The sequence below is a fragment of the Macrobrachium rosenbergii genome, chromosome 59, assembly GCF_040412425.1.
Source record: "Macrobrachium rosenbergii isolate ZJJX-2024 chromosome 59, ASM4041242v1, whole genome shotgun sequence".
Classification (NCBI taxonomy): Eukaryota; Metazoa; Arthropoda; class Malacostraca; order Decapoda; family Palaemonidae; genus Macrobrachium; species Macrobrachium rosenbergii.
This window is the reverse complement of record NC_089799.1, coordinates 4,612,708-4,635,207: the sequence shown is the minus strand read 5'-3', so window position 1 is coordinate 4,635,207 and position 22,500 is coordinate 4,612,708. Positions and strand designations below refer to the sequence as shown.

Genomic DNA, 22,500 nt, shown 5'->3' with positions numbered 1-22,500 from the left:
TATATATATATATATATATATATATATATATATATATATATATATATATATATATATATATATATAATATGGATTGACCAAGTGCCATTTCTCCACAAATTCACTTTCCATTTAATAATATTTCAAGAATTGAATGTGAATATATATATATATATATATATATATATATATATATATATATATATATATATATATATATATATATATATATATATATATATATATATATATATATATATATATATATGTAGAATCTACTGTCACTGGTTTTACCAGACACATATGTAATTCTAATAGCCACAATGCCTCTTAACTTCTCGAATTCTTTGCGCTTTTTGGATATGCTTGTAACTACGAAGCCGTGACATCCAAACACAAGAAATTGAAGAGACTTGTGATTTGCCGGTCGCTTTTATCCCTCTCGTAGCCAGGTCGGCAACGTGACCTCCTTGTGGTTAAGGTGACCCGGGTTCGTCTCCCGCGACCGGCAAATCACAAGTCTCTTCAATTTCTTGTGTTTGGATGTCACGGCTTCGTAGTTACAAGCATATCCAAAAAAGCGAAGAATCGAGAAGTTAAGAGGGGCATTATATATATAATAGATATATATATATATATATATATATATATATATATATATATATATATATATATATATATATATATATTTATATTTATATTGTTAAGAACTTACTATCACTGTATTTGTTGCCTGTTCAGATAAGATATTCACATGGCCATTGTAACTGATAATAGAAAAACATTTACACTGAGTTTTGGCCACCGATCTGATTGCTGTTGATTTTGGGCGTAAATCCTCGCCATTATATTCCGCTAGTTATAATCTCAGTAACTATCTTTTTGAGATACCACAAAATGACCACCATTTTGCAGCATCGCCGCTTAAGAAAATTAATAATAATAAAAAAGAATAAATAAATAAATTAACATAGATAAATAAAAATAGTTACTTGCATCTATAAGGATAAGGGTAACTTCTGACCAAAACACAAAAACACATTAAATTCTTGTGAGGCGACCAACTACTCATAGCCAGCATAATTTTCTTCAGCTATAGAGACCTTGTTTATTTAGTGTGTTCTAAAGCATATTATCCTGAACGGTTGAGAGAGAGAGAGAGAGAGAGAGAGAGAGAGAGAGAGAGAGAGAGAGAGAGAGAGAGAGAGAGGAAAAATACAATGAAGGAACTTCTACCTATAAAGTTCTCAGTTCAGGCCTGACTGAATTATGCAAATAGTTAATGAGGCCAAAAATGCACAATGTTGCCAATACATATTAGAGTAAATATTCTTTTACCCAGTGATTACCAGGCAACAAAAATATGCTCAGCAAATAGAAAGGCATTAAGCCTCAACTGCACTGGGATGATAAGCGATTTGTTTTCATTGGAAACAATTAAAAAATATTCCAGTGTATTAATCCCCTGACGAATATCACACACACAATTTTTTTTCCTTTTGTACTGATAAATGACAGTGGATGTTTGTATCAAGGTATGATCCGAATGATGAATTTCAAAGGCCAGACGCTGGAACCTGTTAAGTCATGCAGCGCTGGGAGGGAAGTTGAGAGTAAAAGTTGCACTATGGCACAATTGTTAGGAAGAGTGGAGAGTAAGATGAAAGAAAGAGAATATGAACGGAGGCGCAGTAAAAGGAACGAAAGAGGATGCAGCTAGGGGCCGAAGTGACCATACAAAGAACCTTTAGTAATGCCTACAGTGCACCGCATGAGGTGCATTGACGGCAGTATCCACCTCACCTCTGGGGCCCTTACCACTGGGGATAATCCCCAGGGACTTCACCACTGGGGTAACTTGAGAATGATTGTTTATTATTGGGAAGAAATGTACAAAAGTTTTAGAATGTGCTTACTAATTAATTTGTGTTCCACTATATAATAACTATTACATACGAACAAAAACTAGTATCAGTTATTAATTATTATAAATTTTATTGTTTCTCTATATCAATCATAACAAATCAAAATGCATTCGTGAACCCACCACGATTAAAAAATAATATATAAAATTTAATATAAAAAAAAACTCCTTGCACACCAGTTGCTTAATCTAGTCCTGAGCCTTCGTTCTAAATTATTCCACACGAAGAAGAAGAAGAAGAAGAAGAAGAAGAGGAAGAAGAAGAAGAAGACTCCAAGTTCATTCTCATGCGCTTTTTAATGAAAACTATTATCTCAAGGGACTTTCAAGCTCTTCTTTTCTATCTTTTTTTTTCGTATACACACTCCCTCATCCAACTCTGTCATCAGGGCCGTTCGAGTATTCCTACTCGTGTCATCCCTGTTCTAGAGAGAGAGAGAGAGAGAGAGAGAGAGAGAGAGAGAGAGAGAGAGAGAGAGAATCTCCGACAAATGCGCCAGGCCCGTTGAAGTATTCCACTCGTATCGTCCCTGTTCGAGATCGAGAGAGAGAGAGAGAGAGAGACACATTTCTCTCTTGCTCGAAGTCTCTCTCTCTCTCCGGCAAATCCGCCAGCAATGTTTTAAATGAGCTGCGCGGGGTATTTCATTGTGGATGTCTGGAATTATTTAATATCTCCTACTTTTTGGAAGCGGGATGAAACTTTTCGGTTTTTGTTTTCTATTTCTCTTTTTTTTTCTTATTCATTATTATAATTATTACGTCGCGAACGAGGACAAAGAGAATTGTCCATTCAAAGTCTTCTGTGTCTCTGTCTCTTCGGGTTTTCTTTCTGTGTTCGTCGTCGTTTCTGGAGACATACTTAATTGAAGTTTGGACTTTGTGAAGTATGTGTGTTTATATGTGTGTGTGAATCCTGACCGGTTTCGTCCGTATATCTTAAGACATTTTCAGATATCACATAGATACAAAATACAAAGACGAAACTGTTACTGATTCAAACCCAGCATTTCATTTTCACTGTTGAACATGTGTGTGTGTATATATATATATATATATATATATATATATATATATATATATATATATATATATATATATATATATATATATATATATATATATATATATATATATATATATATATATATATATATATATATTATATATGTATATATATGGTTATCATATATATATATATATTTAAGGGACATATATATTCAATATCATATATGTATATATAGATTATATTACGTGTCAGTGTGGTTATCATTATATATATATTTAAGGGACATATATATTCAATTCATATCTGCCATACTATAAGATGTGATGAAAGAGAGATAGCTGTAAGATGGTACTAGGTCAAACCGACAGTCGCAAAATCATTGCATTCGGCAAATAGTTGGTTACCTCAGCTGTTTGGCTTGATGAACACACAATATTGGCTCTGGTATGTGAAACAGATGACCGAGTTGGTATGTGAGTACATGAGTTCGTACGTTAGAAAATATAGATTTTGTGTCTAATTCTGCCCAAAAATAAGTCTGATCGTTCATTAGTGAAACTAGAGCGAGATCGTCAAGACGTGGTTTTGAGTGTTCCAATCTCTTAGAACTGCCAGAATAATGTAAAGTTCAGACTCTTTTTTTTTCTGTGTGAACTGTGGACTTGTGATTTTTACCGTGTTTCAAGACACTTATGAACTTGTGTGGAAAGTTGAATACAACCGTTCATGCTGCTTTAATATTCTATTTTATTGTGTTTTTGCTTATCATTATTAATCATGCATTTTAGTCTTTCGTTATTATGTTTTGCACTTGTATATTTTTGGGAGATTACTATTGTGCTTAATTCTTTCGACAGATGTCTGTGGTGACACTGTGGTGACACTGTGGTGACACTGTGGTAACATGGTGATGACATTGTGGTTATAGAGAGGACAATGCAAAACCTTTGCAATGTTATTATTTCTCATGTGGTTGACTTGAGACCAGACTTATAATGTCTAAGATGGTGTATGTGAGAGTTTTGAATTTAAAGGTTTTTAGCTATCGTAAGACTTTTAATCAGAGTTAGATTATTTTGACTTGATCATTCATTCATTATGCATTTTAATCTTTTCTTTGTTCATTCATTACTTGTTGGGTTAGTTTGAATAATAAATCTATTTTTGTAGGAAAGATCGTGTTTCCTTAGATGATCCATTCCTTTTGAGGATGATATTAGAGAGAGAGAGAGAGAATGCGCGAGTCGAATGCTGTGACGAGAGAGAGAGAGAGAGATTTGCTGAGAGAAAAAAAATGCGAGGAGTGTTAGGAGTGGGGTAAGGGTCGAAATACCATGCTGTTCCTGAAGATAGATCGCAAAAGGACACGTTACGTAACACTTCCATGAAGTGTTTAATCTGTAGGGTATAACATATGTATATATATATATATATATATATATATATATATATATATATATATATATATATACATATATGTATATATATAAAGACATTGCCTTTATTTATATACTCATCGCGTTCCATATTTTCGTGAACCAGTCATATACATATACATACATACACATATATTCCTGTTTATCCATTCAACATCTATAACGGAATCCAATTAAAAATCCCTTTTTTTCATTTCCAGAACGAGGAAATCTTAGGAAACCTCAGCGCGGGGATTTTAGTCAGTGAATCTACCTTGGCTTTACAGAGAGTCCATCGGCAGAGGTCGGGAGAATACGTGTGTTTGGCCTCCAACGTCGAGGGAGATTCGAGGAGCAACGTCCTCAACGTCCGGATCAAATGTGAGTAATGAGCATTCAAGAGATTTAATTGTATGGTGAGACTTGGAAGGACACCGCTGCGTTAATCTCGGATGATCTACGCGAGTGTGGATGGTATTTGAATTCTTGGTATGTTTGGCAAACTGGGTCAAATTCAGAATTTTTAATTGATAATAGAACTGCGATACCTACATAACTGGCATTCTTTTGATTATTTATAATAATAATAATAATAATAATAATAATAATAATAATAATAAAATAATAATAATAATAATAATATTAAAAATAATAATAATAATAATAATAATAATAATAATAATAATAATAATAATAATAATAATAATCATAGTAGCATGAGTGTTAAAATGGAGAAGCAAATCCACACTTATGTATATGTGTGTACATATATTTAAAGATAAATCAGTACAGATCTGAACTGATTTATCTTTAAATACATGTACTGTATGTATACATGACTGTGGATTTGCTTCTCCAATAATAATAATAATAATAATAATAATAATAATAATAATAATAATAATAATAATAATAATAATAATAATAATAATATATAAATAAGTAAATAACTATATTTCTACTCTAATCTGATAAAGAATACTTTAAATCAAACCATATCTGGTAACTTTGCCTAGCTTTAGAAGCTCTTGATGACAGTAACAGCGATAGCTATGCTAAACACAAACACCAAACGCCCAGGTAAATATATATATATATATATATATATATATATATATATATATATATATATATATATATATATATATATATATATATATATATATATATATATATATATATATATATATATATATATATATATATATATATATATATATTGTCACGAAGTGATCAATCACCTGGTTATTACACAAATATTAAGACCAAAAGTTACCTCACTTCGACCAGATACTTGAAACCTCATAACAAAAATATTAAGACTGAATACTCTAAAGGTACAGTGATCCCATAAAACTTTCTTATCGCTTGAGAAAATCAATCTAACTTTATCATGTTATGGGTGAGGTAACAACTAATAAGCTATAAACAGACTAGTGGAAAATGGGTATCACTTCAACAAACACTATAACGGTTTTCCTGGTTCTATTTCACCTAGATAAGTCTCAGGTGAACAAACAGATATATCACTTACCTTGTACACATTCATTAATTTCTCTAATTGCTAGTGGTCAAAATTAAATGCTGTGCTTTTAAAACTTTAAACAAACAAATTTATTTCTGGGTTCAAAAGTTATATGCAGAGTTCACAATATCAAAAAGATTTACTGTTACCTGACAACAGTGTAAGATTTAAGTATTTCTTAATCAAGTTTAATTCACAAAAGTTTAATTTATTAAGAAAGCAATTTGGCTAAGTAAGATTCAAACCACTAACTCTCATTCAAGTTGTAAGCATATACCTGATTAATTAAACTCAACACAAGTGTTCACTAAAACATCAATAAATGGAAATCAATACAAGTACTCACTGAAATCTCAATAATAAGTATGCACTAACAAAATGCTAAGTAATCACCAACACAAAACTTTGGAAAACACTAATTATCAAATTAGAGTAATATGATAACACAGAGATGTAAGAATGAAATATGCAAAAATGGAAATACACCAACAGCAATTTCACTAAGACAAAAATATGTTTCAAGATTATATCTGTCTTCCTAAGACTTTCTCAAAGACAACACTGCCAAGCCACAATTATACACACAATGATATATAATTAGCAGCAAGACTCATTAGAACTCACGATAAGAGATATTATCCACCTCTTATCAAAATAATAATTCTCTTTTACCTAGAACATCACTTTAACACCTAACATAATATAAAACCAGTAAACATCACATTACCTTTTACAAGTGTTACACCATTGTACACTTTCCACAATGCTTGCAAAACATAAATACCTTAGATCACTCTTACCAAATGTATGCACTTCTTGGGTGAATTTAACAAAACTTGTACAAATAAGAGAGCAACCAGTATAACAGTAATTGAGAGAGGGAGAGTGAGAGAAGCTTATCCCAGGAACCCCTTTTCCTGACTGACTGTTTCTGATTCAGTACTGCTGTTTTATCTTCAAGCCCTCCCAGAATACATGATACATAAAGTGTACATACATTATACATACAGGTATACATGTACGGTATACATTCAGGGAATTCTAAGGCTCAGAAGGAAATATGCCAGAGCTCTTATCAATGATTGACACCATCCGCTCACTCAAACCACCTGAGCAGATAGAAAGAAGCAATTTGCGACCAAAACTGGCTCGCTGTCAGCATGTCAGCTTCATCTACCTCTTTCCATTCCTCAAGAGAAAAACAACAGAGATAGACACAGCTAATAACCAGGTAACAGACACACATGATAAACATATAACGAGCAATTTGCCGATAGCTGTCAACTTGTCAATGATAACCAAAGAGGCCCTTGCCTTTCTCCAAACACTTGTGTAAATACAGGAAGCCGATAAGCGATAATGGTTCGAAAATATCTCCCTCTCACTCTCCACAGCACTTACTTTAACTTTCATGAACACAGTGTGTTACAAACACGAATGATTATTACAAAGTCACCTCAAAACATATTTCAGAATCACATGATATACAATTTATCTGTAAGGAAAAGACATTTTAAAATCATATCTTCATATCTCACAACAAATGATGAATCTGCAAGCAGAACATCAACATTTTCACAGAGACACATATGATATTTGTAGAATGGTTTTATAAATTATAATATATATATATATATATATATATATATATATATATATATATATATATATATATATATATATATATATATATATACATATGTATGTATGTATGTATACATACATACATACATACATACAACCCTTCTCGTATGTATCTGTCAAACTCTTCTTAGAAAAGTGCTTTGGGAAAACTAGATTACCCGGAAGAACGCTTAAACCAGGGGAGATTTCCTCTCCCATAAAGATTCTGCCTCTTCCTCTGTCTGCTCTCGAGGCAGAAGAAGAAGAAGCAGCAGTAAGCAACTGCAGAAACAACAGTTGCCTTCGGGAAGAAGGAGTAAGGAACTGCAGTCGATCCCTGCAACAGAAACAACAGTTGCCTTGGGGGGCCAAAGGATAAAATCTGATTAAAATCAACTGGGCCTCTCTCTCTCTCTCTCTCTCTCTCTCTCTCTCTCTCTCTCTCTCTCTCTCTCTCTCTTTTACGCTGCACAGCAATCGAGCTAACTCCGGATCTCCTTCTTTTACACCAAGCATCCATTTCTCTCTCTCTCTCTTTCTCTCTCTTTTCTTTTTCTTCTTTTTTGCACCTTACGAATACTTTAAAATCTCTTTCTAATCCCTACCTAGTCCACACCCAACTTCTCTCTCTCTCCTCTCTCTCTCTCTCTCTCTCTCTCTCTCTCTCTCTCTCTTCGTCTTCTTCTTCTTCTTCTTTCTTCCCGCACCTTACGAGTACTTTGTATTCTCTTTCCGATCCCTACTTAGTCCACACCTCTCTCTCTCTCTCTCTCTCTCTCTCTCTCTCTCTCTCTCTCTCTCTCTCTCTCTCTCCTTCTTCCTCTTCTTCTTCACATCCTTTCCGCACCTTACGAGTACTTTGTATTCTCCTTCTGATCGTTACTTAGTCCACACCTCTCTCTCTCTCTCTCTCTCTCTCTCTCTCTCTCTCTCTCTCTCTCTCTCTCTTCTCTCTCTCTCTTCTTCTTCTTCTTCATCTTCTTCTTCATATACTTTCGCACCTAACAAGTACTTTGTATTCTCTTTGTAATCCTAACTTAGTCCACACCTCTCTCCCTCTCTCTCTCTCTCTCTCCTCCTTCTTCTTCTTCTTCATATCCTTTCCGAACCATACGAGTACTTAGTCCACCTCTCTCTCTCTCTCTCTCTCTCTCTCTCTCTCTCTCTCTCTCTCTCTCTCTCTTTCTTCCTTCCTTCTTTCCTTCCTCGGATATCCTTCATTCCGGCAAGAAGACAGAAGAATATTTCCCGAAAAAGCTTGCTACTGAGGATTATAGGAAATCTTGGAGGACTTGGGCCGGATAAGCGTGTTGGTGTCTGTTATTGCAGTGATAAACCTCTTCCCGAATTACTACAAAGCTTCTAATTTCATTTCTTGAAGACGTTCGTCTGGAATCAGCAGTTGCAGGAGTGGATACAAGAGAGAGAGAGAGAGAGAATGTATAACTTGTAGTTCCCTCTGATTATTTTTTACCAAAAAAAAAAACAGAATTCTACTGACCCTGACTAATCAAAGAGAGAGAGAGAGAGAGAGAGAGAGAATGTATGACGTGTAGTTCCCTTTGATTATTTTTTATAAAAAAAAATCATAATTACATTAACCCTGATTAAATCAAAGAGAGAGAGAGAGAATATATAACTTGTAGTTCCTCTTGATAATTTTTTTTATAAAAAATCAAAATTCCATTAACCCAGATTAATCAAAGACAGAGAGAGAGAGAGAGAGAGAGAGAGAGAATGTATGACGTAGTTCCCTTGGATTATTTTTAATAAAAAAAATCAGAATTTCATTGACCCTGATTAAATCATAGAGAGAGAGAGAGAGAGAGAGAGAGACAGAGACAGAGACAGAGACAGAGAGAGAGAATGTATGAGTGTAGTAAGTTGCCTCTGATTTTTTTTTTACCAAAATAATATCAGAATTCCACTGACCCTTAAAGGAGAGAGAGAAAGAGAGAATAATTATTTTTAAAAAATCGTAATTCGGTTTACCCCGATCAGATCAAAGAAGAGGTCAAGTTGCTCTTTTCTGTTTTAAAGGCAGACGAATTATCACAATAGAATGTCAGTTACTTTGGGTATTTCCACAATCTTATATTCATCTACTATTTGCGTTTGTCTATGTACTTTCATATATATTTCATTTTCGATAAGTTACATTCTACACTTATTTCTATATCTCTGGAAGAACCATGCATTATTTACCTTGAAGGATTACAAGATATTCTTTTATTATCGTTCTAAGTAGAAATTCGTTACTGTATTGTTATACTAATTGTAATACATACATTACTATTTACTTATACATATTGGACTATTAAAGGTATACATACATAAAAATAAACATAAAACGTAACGTTTTACTATTGTTATAAGCAGAAATTCGTTACGATTGTCTTATACCTATTGTAATATCAAAGACATACATAATGCTTACAAATATACATACATACATCGACGAACTTGCAACCCACTTCAAAACGGAAAAGAACCTCGTCTGAATTACTGTTGAAAGAAGACGCTAGTGGCCCTCCCAAAAATAATCTTCTGGAAGACACCCCACTCGAAACAAGAGCATCAAGAACAATCTCTCTCTCTCTCTATTTCGCGTCTTCTCCAGGAAATAGATGTGAAATTAAGGCAACCCACAAGAGAGAGACTTGATCTGGCCACCGAGTTGTTCCGATCCCACTTCAGCGCTTAGCATTTGTTTCAGAGCCCACCCCGGAACTGAATCTGATTCTCTTCGATGGGGCGATTGAGAGACCGTAAATTTGTTTTTATTGTCGAGCTCTTGTACGTAAGTGGAATCGAGATCTTTTTTAGGAGAGTTATGTTGAGGGCTTGCTGTCACGGCGGTTTGAAGAGTTCTAAGAATGACGACGTCCTTGGGAAATTAAATTCTTATTTTCTTGCCTGGAAACAGAATAGTAACAAAGGAGAGTAGAATTTTGAGTCCAGAGATGAGAGGTTTCAAGATGGTCGCACCTTAAGTGTATTTAGAAGCGTACTATCTATTATTACTGAAATTTGCTGTATATTGTAATTGTAATAACCACAATGTCTACTTAACTTCTCGAATTTTTCTCACTTTTTGGACACGCTTGTCAATACAAAGCCTCATGTCCAAATGCGAGGATGTGAAGAAATTCTGATGTCCGCAGCAATATTCTAACTCGCATCCGGAGTGTCAGAACGAGGTCACGCTACCGACCTGGCCATGAGAAGGATATATATGTATATATATACACCGTATAATCGGCCATTTTAAGAAACTTCTCCTTTTCTCTAAACACCATAATCTCTCTGGGAATTTATAAAGAATTGCATTGAACATCATGAAACAGAGATAGTCAACAAACCGTATATTTCTAAGGCGCTGAATATCGCTAACCAGAACTGTAGGACTTGAATTAATAGTTCTCCAAATGTCCGCAGAGAATTCAGCCCAGTCATGTCAGACATTATGGGACCGATTCGATGTCTAGTGTGAAGAATGGATGCATTTAAACCTTGCTTCCAGTTGCCTCGACTTGATGTATACATTTCAACCACGCAGCATCGTTTGAAAGTTAATAAAAATCAGTTCAGTCATTCTTTGGGTTTTGACTCAGAGGCCACTGTAGCAGGGGGAGCCAAAGCGTAATTCGGTCTTAGAGAGTGTATAAAAGGGTAAGAGCTACGTGTACAACTGCATTTGCATGGAATTAGGAAAGGTACCACAAAACCCTTATATATATATATATATATATATATATATATATATATATATATATATATATATATATATATATATATATATATATATATATATATATATATATATATATATATATATATATATGTATATATGAAATATATTTATATATGTGTATATAAACAATGATAGAAACATATATATCAATAGATATTTTTTGTGTATATAAACATAGAAAACATTATTATTATTATTATTATTATTATTATTATTATTATTATTATTATTATTATTATTATTATTATTACTATAGCTTTCTTTTTCGTTGCATTTTTATGGTTGGTTACAAATTAAATTGCGAAACTATTCCATGAAAATTACAGCAGTTTATAACACCATCCTCCCGCTCTTCTCTCTCTCTCTCTCTCTCTCTCTCTCTCTCTCTCTCTCTCCACACACACACACTTTCGACATCGCCTGAATATTCCAGCACAGATAATACCCAGAACAAAATCGGTATAACAAATATCTATAGCGAGGAACCAGTCGAAATAACAGACGGGCAAAATGTGGCGGACTTCATTCAGTCCCATGCAAAGCGATTTACCACAGACGTTGCAAACCAATCCCATCATATTATACATCCGTCACTCATTTTTCCATCTATCTCGGCTCTCCAGCCTGACCGCTGCGCTTTGCCTGTCTAGCTAGATGCCTCCTGTGATGCGTTCTGCTTTCTCAGATCTGACGAGGCAAACGCTTCCTTCCATCTTATTTTCCTTAAGTCAGGGGATTGGAACGAGAGAAAGAGAGAGGGAAAAAGTATAATATCAAGTTTAGGAAATTACATTCTTTTAAGGTGATAATAGAATTACTTTAGTGGAGAGAGAGAGAGAGAGAGAGAGAGAGAGAGAGAGAGAGAGAGAGAGAGAGAATAATTTCCAGTTGAGGAAATTACATTTTTTTGAGGTGATAACAGAATTACTTTAGTGGAGAGAGAGAGAGAGAGAACAATTTCCAGTTGACAGAGAGAGAGGAGAGAATAATTTCCAGTTGAGGAAATTACATTCTTTTAAGAGGATAAGAGAATTACTTTAGAGAAGAGAGAGAGAAAGAATAATTTCCAGTTGAGGAAATTACATTCTTTTGAGGTGATAACAGAGTTACTTTAGTGAAGAGAGAGAGAGAACAATTTCCAGTTGAGGAAATTACATTCTTTTGAGGTGATAACAGAGTTACTTTAGTGAAGAGAGAGAGAGAACAATTTCTAGTTGAGGAAATTACATTCTTTCGAGGTGACATCAGAATTGCTTTAGTGAAGAGAGAGAGAGAGAGAGAGAGAGAGAGAGAGAGAGAGAGAGAGAGAGAGAGAGAGAGAACGGTTTCCAGTTGAGGAAGTTACATTCTTTTAAGGGGATAGCAGAATCACGTCAGTGAAGAGAGAGAGAAAGAGAGAGAGGCGGAAACGAGATTAGAAACCGAAAGCAAGCCACACGCCCACTTCAATAGCTTTGGCGGGCCAGGCATCAGTGTTGATTGATTTGTACTCGGCCGGAGATGGTTTTAGATGCCTTCTCCCTCTTGCAACGTTTCGTTCATTTCTCTGAGTCTTTCAATTTATTCTCTTATTCTTGTCGTTTCGTCACGCCTGAGTTTTTTCACGCATTCTTTATGTTATCATAGTATTCAAAGCATGCGTGTTAAATTAATTAAATTATGTTTTCTGACAAAATTCTTTTCATTTCAGGACGTTATTTTTTTACCTGAGAAGTTGACTACAGCTAAATGCCATCAGTTATATTGTAAATATAACTAATACTATATTTTGGAACATGAAATTATCTTATGGAATGCTCTGCATTAGTAGCTAGGCTTTTTCAGCATAGCAGAGTCTCTCTCTCTCTCTCTCTCTCTATTCTATATATATATATATATATATATATATATATATATATATATATATATATATATATATATATATATATATATATATATATTTATATATATATATATATATATATATATATATATACATATATCAATTAAAGGAATGTAATTTCTCAACTGAAATTATTCCTCTCTCTCTCTCTCTCTCTCTCTCTCTCTCTCTCTCTCTCTCTCTCTCTCTCTCTCTCTCTTTCTGTATATGTATATATATATATATATATATATATATATATATATATATATATATATATATATATATTATACATATATATACATATATCAATTAATGGAATGTAATTTCCTCAACTGGAAATTATTCTCTCTCTCTCTCTCTCTATTAATATATTTTATTATTATATATATATATATATATATATATATATATATATATATATATATATAATTATATATATATATATATATATATATATATATATATATATATATATATATACTGTATATACATTCCAAATTCCCAATGAAGGTGGGCTAAGCAGGGATTCCGAGTTGCCATCCTGTTGAACTAACATTTGAGAAAAATAATGACCTTAACAATTTAAAATATTTTAAGCGTCGCCTTACATTTTCGTCAATTACATATAATTGATAATTTTTTTTCTTTGACAATTACTGATGGTGATATTAAGTTTACCTTCATCCAATTTGCAATATAAATCAACTTTAACTTTCCAAGGGAAATATAAACACTGGTGTTTTCAAAATCCTTCTATCCCTTTATGGTAAAGCCCTCTCTCTCTCTCTCTCTCTCTCTCTCTCTCTCTCCCGAGTTTTACGGGACACCTGTTTGCCCCCTGTGAATTATGAATATGTTAGCGTCGTGGAAAATTAATGGAACCTAATGTGGAAGGTGTAAGCTCCGTAGTAAGGAACAAGTTTAGCTGTGGGAAGAATTAGACTTTGTTAACACAAGGCGGAAAGTCTTTACCGGAACCACCTTGTTCTTTGAATGGTTATTTTCAAATTAATTTGTTATTCTATTGTTTCTTCCTGATGAAAATATTATTTATTCGTGGGGAAATATTTTCTTGGGACAACCTAATATTTAAAATTTAACTATTTTAAAATTGAAAATTTTATTGTATTGTTTCTTCCTGATGAAAATACTACTTGTTCGTAGGGAAATATATTCTTAGGATAACCTAATATTTAAAATAACTATTTTAAAATTCAAGGTGTTATTGTATCATTTTGTCTGCATGAAAATAGTACTTATTCGTTGGGAAATATATTATTGGGACAACCTAATATTTAAAATTTAACTATTTTAAAATTCAAATTGTTATTGTATTTTTTCTTCCTGATGAAAAAATTATTTATTCGTGGGGAAATATATAACTGGGACAGCCTAATATTTAAAATTTAACTATTTTAAAATTCAAAATTTTATTGTATTGTTTCTTCCTGATGAAAATGGTACTTATTCGTGGAGAAATATTTTTCTTGGGACAACCTAATATTTAAAATTTAACTATTTTAAAATTCAAATTTTATTGTATTGTTTCTTCCTGATGAAAATATTACTTATTCGTGGGGAAATATTTCTTGGGACAGCCTAATATTTAAAATCTAACTATTTTAAAGTTCAAAATTTTATTGTATTGTTTCTTCCTGATGAAAATATTACTTATTCGTGGGGAAATATTTTCTTGGGACAGCCTAATATTTAAAATCTAACTATTTTAAAATTCAAAATTTTATTGTATTGTTTCTTCCTGATGAAAATAGTACTTATTCGTGGAGAAATATTTTCTTGGGACAACCTATTATTTAAAATTTAACTATTTTAAAATTCAAACTGTATTGCATTTTTTCTTCCTGATGAAAACAGTACTTATTCGTGGAGAAATATTCTCTTGGGACAACCTAATATTTAAAATAACTATTTTAAAATTCAAATTGTTATTGTATTTTTTCTTCCTGGTGAAAATATTACTTATTCGTGGGGAAATATATTCTTGGGACAACCTAATATTTAAAATAACTATTTTAAAATTCAAATTATTAATGTATTGTTTTGTCTGCATGAAAAGGTGTCTTATTCGTCTGAAAATATATTCTTGGTGCAACCTGATATTTAAAATTATTATTCTGAAGTTTTAATTCTTGTTGTATTGTTTCGTCCTGATGACAATGCTATCTATTCTTGTCAAAATATATTCTTGGGATCGCCTAATATTCAAAATAATTATTTTAACATTCAAATGGTTGTTGTATAGTTTCGTCCTTATTAAAATGTTTCTTATTCTTGGCAAAATATATTTTTGGGACCGTCTAATATATAAAATAATTATTTTAACATTCAAATCGTCCTGATGATAATGTTGTTTTCGTGGGATAATATATTCCTCGTGACCACCTAATATTTAAAGAAATTATTTCAAAATTCAAATTGTTATTGAATTGTTTGTTTGGGCTAAAAAAAAAGTGACTTTTTCAATGGAAAGTGTAATTTGCGTGGCAACATGAAAATCACTGTTGCGTGTTGTTCCATTGGTGCTTAAAATCACTGTTTGTTGTTTGTTCCATTATATATATATATATATCATTATAGTTTGTTGTTTATATATTATATATATATATATATATATAAATTATATATATATATATATATATATATATATATATATGTATATATATAAATTATATATATATATATATATATATATATATATATATTATGTATTATATTATTAGATTGCTATTATGTATATATAACATCAAACAATTAGATTTGATAGAACGACTATTTTTCATTTTTATTCTTCTTCTGATGATTATCATAATTTTACTAACGATGGGGATGACAGATTGGGAAATTTTAATTTTTAGTTATAGTCTATAACAATGAAAAAGTTGTAAAATTTTTTTCCTCAGGTGGAGTTTTAAAATTGTCATTTATTTTATTACAGAGAACAAAAATAGATAATAAATTACCATTTCCGTTTCATAATCACTGCTCCTCAAGTTCCTTATGAATAAGGGTTTATTTTATGAATAATAATAATAATAAGAACAATAATAATAATAATAATAATAATAATAATAATAATAATAATAATAATAATAATAATAATAATAGTAATAATAATAATATATGAATAAGGGTTTATTTTCTGAATAATAATAATAATAATAATAATAATAATAATAATAATAATAATAATAATAATAATAATACATGAATAAGGGTTTATTTCCTGAATAATAATATAACAATAATAATAAGCAATCAGTGTTTCCAGTTGATTATTATATTTTTTTAAACAACTAAAATTACGTAATACCTTCGTTCAAATCACAATAACCAAACAAAAAAAAAAATAAATAAAAAAATTGAAAAATATCGTCTCGTAAACTAACGAAGATAATATGAGCTGCAAATATCCTCGCTAAATATTCTGTGAGACTTCAAAGACATTTTAAGTTACAAGGCGATGAAGAATATAGCTTTAGTGTGAACGGTTCCCGAACCTTTCAGGGAGCCAGAGTATGGGATGGTTCCTAAAATGCTGAAGAATTTTAGGGGATGAAATCGTTTAGGAAAGCTTGAGTGAACACCTCTGATCGTAATGGGTGGTCCCTCATGTAGGCTTTAATGCAGTCTCAATTTTAATAATTAATTTCACATAAGAAGTACTCTCCTAGCCCGTATTTCATTCAGAATCTTTATACCTGGTTCACTGAATCTTTTGTAAAATATCTGATTGAAAGAGAAGAAGTATTGATAGAATATTATATGATTAAAATGTTGAATATTTTTGCTGTTCAATGTCAAAGCATTTAATGAAATTCATAATAATAATAATAATAATAATAATAATAATAATAATAATGATAATAATAATAATAATAATAATAATAATAATGCAAACTCATTGGTATCCAGATGGCCATTCTGTTCCATGAAATAATAATAATAATAATAATAATAATAATAATAATAATAATAATAATAATAATAATAATAATAATAATAATAATAATTTGTTACTATATTACTGTCCAGTTAAGGGCCCAGTAGTACTTGTAAAAATGTAACGGATAAAGGAATAGAAAAGAAATTTGTTTTAATGACTCTTCACTTGAGAGAAAAAATTATTTTTTTGTGTAAATATTCTTATTTGTTTAAGCAGCTACATACGAACACCTTATAACCTTAATTTAACGGAACACTTCCTTAATTTCCTTTGTACTCTACTTTTAATCCCATTAATTATCGGTTACTCTATTAATGAAAAAATATAAATTGGTTCGTATCACTACAAAAAATCTAACCTTACGACACAATTACCGGTTGGAGCCTTTTAGACGTCATCACTATGTTGTCATTATTATCCCTTTTCTGTTGGTGAAGAATTTAATATGGTAAAATGCTTTGTTCTTTTTATCGAAATAACAAATTTAAATGATTAGCAATTCTGGTTTTTCGTCACTGCTTTTCCTTCAGTAAGAAATTTTCTCTCCATTTCCTCAGATTCCTCTCACAATTTTATCTCAAATTACCAGATTCTCTCAGAATTTCGCAGTTTCCCAACTTTACCCCTCAGATTTTTCTGTTTCCTCAGATTCCTCTTGGGATTTCCTATCAAATTCCTATATTGCTATCAGGGATTTCTCTCACTTTTTCCAGTTCCCCTCAGAATGTTTTCTCTTGTCTATCAGATTCCCCTCCGAATTTTCTCTCCATTCCCTCAGATTCCCTCCCAGAATTTTCTCTCACATTCCTCAGAATCCCCTCAGAATTTTCTCTCAATTCCTCCAGTATTTTTTTTCCATTACCTCAGATTCCCCTCAGAATCTTCTCTTCCTTCCCTCGGATTCCACTCAGATTCTTCTCTCCATTCCTTCAGGTTCCCCCTTAGAATTTTCTCTCCATTCACTCAGATTCCCTTTAGAATTTTCTTTCACATTCCTCAAAATCCCCACAGAATTTTCTCTCCATTCCCTCAGATTCCCCTCTCTCCATTCCCTCAGATTCCCCACAGGATTTTCTCTCGGTCATCTCGGATACCTCTAAGAGCTTTCAATTTCTCAGATTTTCCTCAGAATTTTTTTCCCATTCCTCAGAAGTCTTTTTTCCTAGATTCCTCAGAACTTCCTCTCACATTCCATCAGATTCCCTCAGAACTTCCTCTCCATTCCATCAGATTCCCCTCAGAACTTCCTCTCCATTCCATCAGATTCCCCTCAGAACTTCATCTCCATTCCATCAGATTCCCCTCAGAATCTTCTCTCCATTCCCTCAGGATTTTATCTTAATCACCTCAGATATATCTAAGAACTTTCAATTTCATCAGATTCCCCCCAGAATTTTCTCCCCATTCCCTCAGAATTCTCTCACCTTCCCTAGATTCCCATGAGAACTTCCTTTCCATTCCATCAAATTCCCCTCAGAATTTTCTCTGTCATCTAAGAACTTTCAGTTTCATCAGATTCCCCTCAGAATTTTCTCCCCATTCCCTCAGAAGTCTCTCACCTTCCCTAGATTCCCATGAGAACTTCCTCTCCATTCCATCAGATTCCCCTCAGAACTTCCTCTCCATTCCATCAGATTCCCCTCAGAACTTCCTCTTCATTCCCTCAGATTCCCCACAGAATCTTCTCTCCATTCCCTCAGGATTTTCTCTTAATCATCTCAGATACCTCTAAGAACTTTCAGTTTCATCAGATTCCCCTCAGAATTTTCTCCCCATTCCCTCAGAATTCTCTCACCTTCCCTAGATTCCCCTCAGAACTTCCTCTCCATTCCATCAGATTTCCCTCAGAGCTTTCTCTCCATTCCCCCAGACGCCCCTCGCTGCGTGGTCTCTCCCTCCCTCCGAGGCGTGGCTTTGACGGAGCGAACCAACATCACCTGTGCGGTTGACGCTGATCCCGCCAACGTCACCTTCACCTGGACGTTCAACAACTCCGTCAGAAGAGACCAGAGCCAGGTGGTCACCTCAGACAGGTAAGTCGGAGTCGTTAATTAGGCTGTACTCGGCTATGATGAGTGAGGGAGGCGACTTGTGGAGATGTGTAAAGGAAAAAAAAAATATCGTCTTACGTTTCTGTTTTCAATCAGGTGACTTTATTTGGTTTTGAATATTTTTTTAAACACGTATTTGTTTTGTTTTTGGGGGGTTTTTAGGAAACGGTTGTTAAAAATTGCGGCGATGTGTAAAGGAAATTAAAATATCGTCACGTTTCTGTTTTCAATCAGGTGATTTTATTTGGTTTTAAAGATTATTTTTTAAACAGGTATTTGTTTTGCATTTTGGTTTTTAGGAAAATGGCTTTTAAAAATTGTGGGGATGTGTAAAGGAAATTAAAATATTGTCTGACACTTTTGCTTTCAATAAGGTGATTTTATTTGGTTTTAAATATTTGTTTAAACACGTATTTGTTTTGGTTTTTAGAAAAATGGTTTTTAAAAATTGTTATGTGTAAAGGAAATTAAAATATTGCCTTACGTTGATGTTTTCAACCAAGTGATTTTATTTGGTTTTAAAGATTTTTTTTAAACACGTCTTGTTTTGGTTTTTGGTTTTGAGGAAAATGGTTTTTAAAAATTGTGGAGATGTCAATAGGAAATTAAAATATTGTATGACACTTCTGTTTTAAATCAGGTAATTTAATTTGGTTTTAAAGATTTTTTTAAACACGTATTCGTTTTGATTTTTTGCGTAGGAAAATGGTTTTTAAATCACATTTTTCTTTCTTGGTCTTTCATTGTTATCTAAGCGGATTCCCTCGTCAGCATCACTCGGCCCTTTAAAGAATCTTTTTCTTTTAAACATGTATTCATTTAGCTTTTTTGGTTTTAGGAAAATGCTTTAATTAAAACTAACTCTTCTTTCATGTTTTATCATTGTTGTTTCAAGGAATTCCCTTTTCAGCATCACATGACCACTTACATATTACTCATCACAGCTTCTATTCCTGGCTTTCCCAAACTCAGCTAAATTGAGTGTTCAAGGGGTGGGCGGGGAGTTGAAAGGGCGGGGGTCGGGGAGGGGGAGCTCACTGCGATGACACGGAGGCTGTAATGCTTTAGGATGGGGAATTTCGATGAGTAAGGTACGAAGAAAATAAGATACACAAAGGAAAAATTGATGAGTTTGCACATTATTATCTCTGATTATTGTCTTCCAATATACACTCTTGACCTTTTTTTCTTATTTTTGTGTTGATTTATTTTAGTGTTTTGCCATTCATAGTGGCTTAATATTGATTTTTTAGAGTGTTTGATAGGTTCGTATTTTTATAGTCTGCGGTATTAATTTCTTGCCCCTCTAATTCTGTTATCGTCTAACTAATCCACTGCTCACTAAAGCACATTAATTTCCAGAGGTGTATCTATCTTTATGTCAGTCTATCTATCTATCCATCTATCTATCTATATATATATATATATATATATATATATATATATATATATATATATATATATATATATATATATATATATATATATATATAGTGAGGATTGAGAGGGGTTCTATCAACCGGTAGACATCAGTAGGTTAGGGTGAAGGATCATTCCATTATTCCTTTTGAAGGTACTTTATTGTTACTGCGACGTTTCAGGACTAAAGTCCCATTTTCAAGCTATAAAAATAGAAGTTAAAAGTTAAAATAAAAACTCGGACTAAAATTAAGTAAAAAAAAAAACTTTATACATATATACAAATAATATAAAAGTAAAGTACAAAGGATAGGGAGGAGTAACTAGCATAAGGTGCTGAAGGCACAGACCGAGTGACTATTCGGGCCGGGTTCAGCTTCGACTTACACTCACGAGAGATACAGAGGTGTTGAGGAAGACTGGGTGTTTAACTGTGGAACTAGTTGTTTAATAAAGAGTGTTTCCAAGATTGCTAAATATTGTTCGTTAGGAGTTTGGCCTATAATTTTAAAATCTTTGTAGTTTATGTCATATTTGCATTTCTTTGCATGTTCTCGTATACATGAAAATTCAGGATTAGTCAATTTGACGCCTGTTCTATAGCTAACGCCTCGATGAGAGTCCAATCTCACTTTGAGTAACCTCCGTGTGGAGCCGACGTACTTCCCAAGATTACATCTAGGGTAATGAAATAAATATACTACTCCTGAGGTCATTAGTGGATCGAGTTTCTCCTTATGTTTAAACAGAGATCTAATACTCATTGGGTTGCAGGGCATTAGCTTTAATTCAATAGCAGGTAAATATTTCTCGACCAACAACTTCAATTCACGATAGAAAGTTAGGTCATATAATCGTAATTTTGGTACTGTTGGTATTTTAATTTTAGGATGGAAGATATTGTTTAAAAATTTGCTGAGGTGTTTATAAAAAAGTTTGGATGGAAGGCAGTTGTCAGTGAAATATTGGTGGAGATAAGTTATTTCACAGTGAAAAAGATTCCAATTAGACGTTATGTTAAAAGCCCTATGAAAGAGCGTAGACATGGAGTTTAGTTTAAAATTATAAAAGCAGTTACTATAACCGTTTTTTGAAATATCTTAAAGATTATAAAATCATTAGTGAAACTACTTATACTTCATTATATAGTACAGGTGCCTCATATGGAGTGATGTATGGGCTACCTAAAATTCATAAAGAAGGTATACCAATGAGGGCCAGCCTCACCTCTTATGCTACTTCTAATTATAAAATTGCTAAATTTCTGGTACCTCTCCTAGCTCCTTTGACTACGAATAACTATAGCTGTAAGAATTCAGAAAATTTTAAGGAAAAAATCTTACCCCAGGATTCAGACTTATTTATGGTTAGCATGGATGTGGAGTCTCTTTTTACTAATGTACCTGTAGAAGAAACCATTGACATTATTGTTAGCCGTATTTTTACTGACCCAGATGCCGCTTTTAATAATTTTAACCTCACGGATTTTAGAAATTGCTCGAGCTCGCTGTGCAGGACACAGCCTTTGTTTTTAATGGTAAAGCCTACATTCAGGTTGATGGTTTGGCGATGGGATCCCCTTTGGGTCCCACCTTTGCAAACATTTTTATGTGCTCCCTGGAGGAGCGCATACTAGACAATTGTCCTTTGGCCTACCATCCCTTATTTTATAGTAAGTATGTGGACGATACCTTTTTGCTGTTCAGAGATAAAGATCAAGCTGACAAATTTCTAGATTTTGCTAATAAAGTACATCCTAATATTAATTTTACTATTGAATATAAAAATGAAAATAAGCTGCCATTTTTAGATGTAACAGTTTTTAAATATAATGATCATTTTAACACCATGGTTTTTAGAAAGAAAACTTTTACCGGCCTGGGCTAAAATTTTTATAGTAACTGCTTTTATAATTTTAAACTAACCTTATGTCTACGCTCTTTCATAGGGCTTTTAACATAACGTCTAATTGG

The 22,500-nt window shown here is 32.7% G+C and overlaps 1 protein-coding gene across 1 annotated transcript in view; it reads left to right on the top strand.

The window, feature by feature from the left end:
* The window catches only part of LOC136837708 (nephrin-like), a 444,783-nt gene that overhangs the window by 407,085 nt on the left and 15,198 nt on the right, over positions 1 to 22,500 (top strand). Inside the window, exons 10-11 of the mRNA XM_067102607.1 lie at positions 4,549 to 4,708; positions 18,928 to 19,090. Of these exons, the coding sequence (XP_066958708.1) occupies positions 4,549 to 4,708; positions 18,928 to 19,090 (323 nt within the window). The remainder of the gene's footprint in view (positions 1 to 4,548; positions 4,709 to 18,927; positions 19,091 to 22,500) is intronic.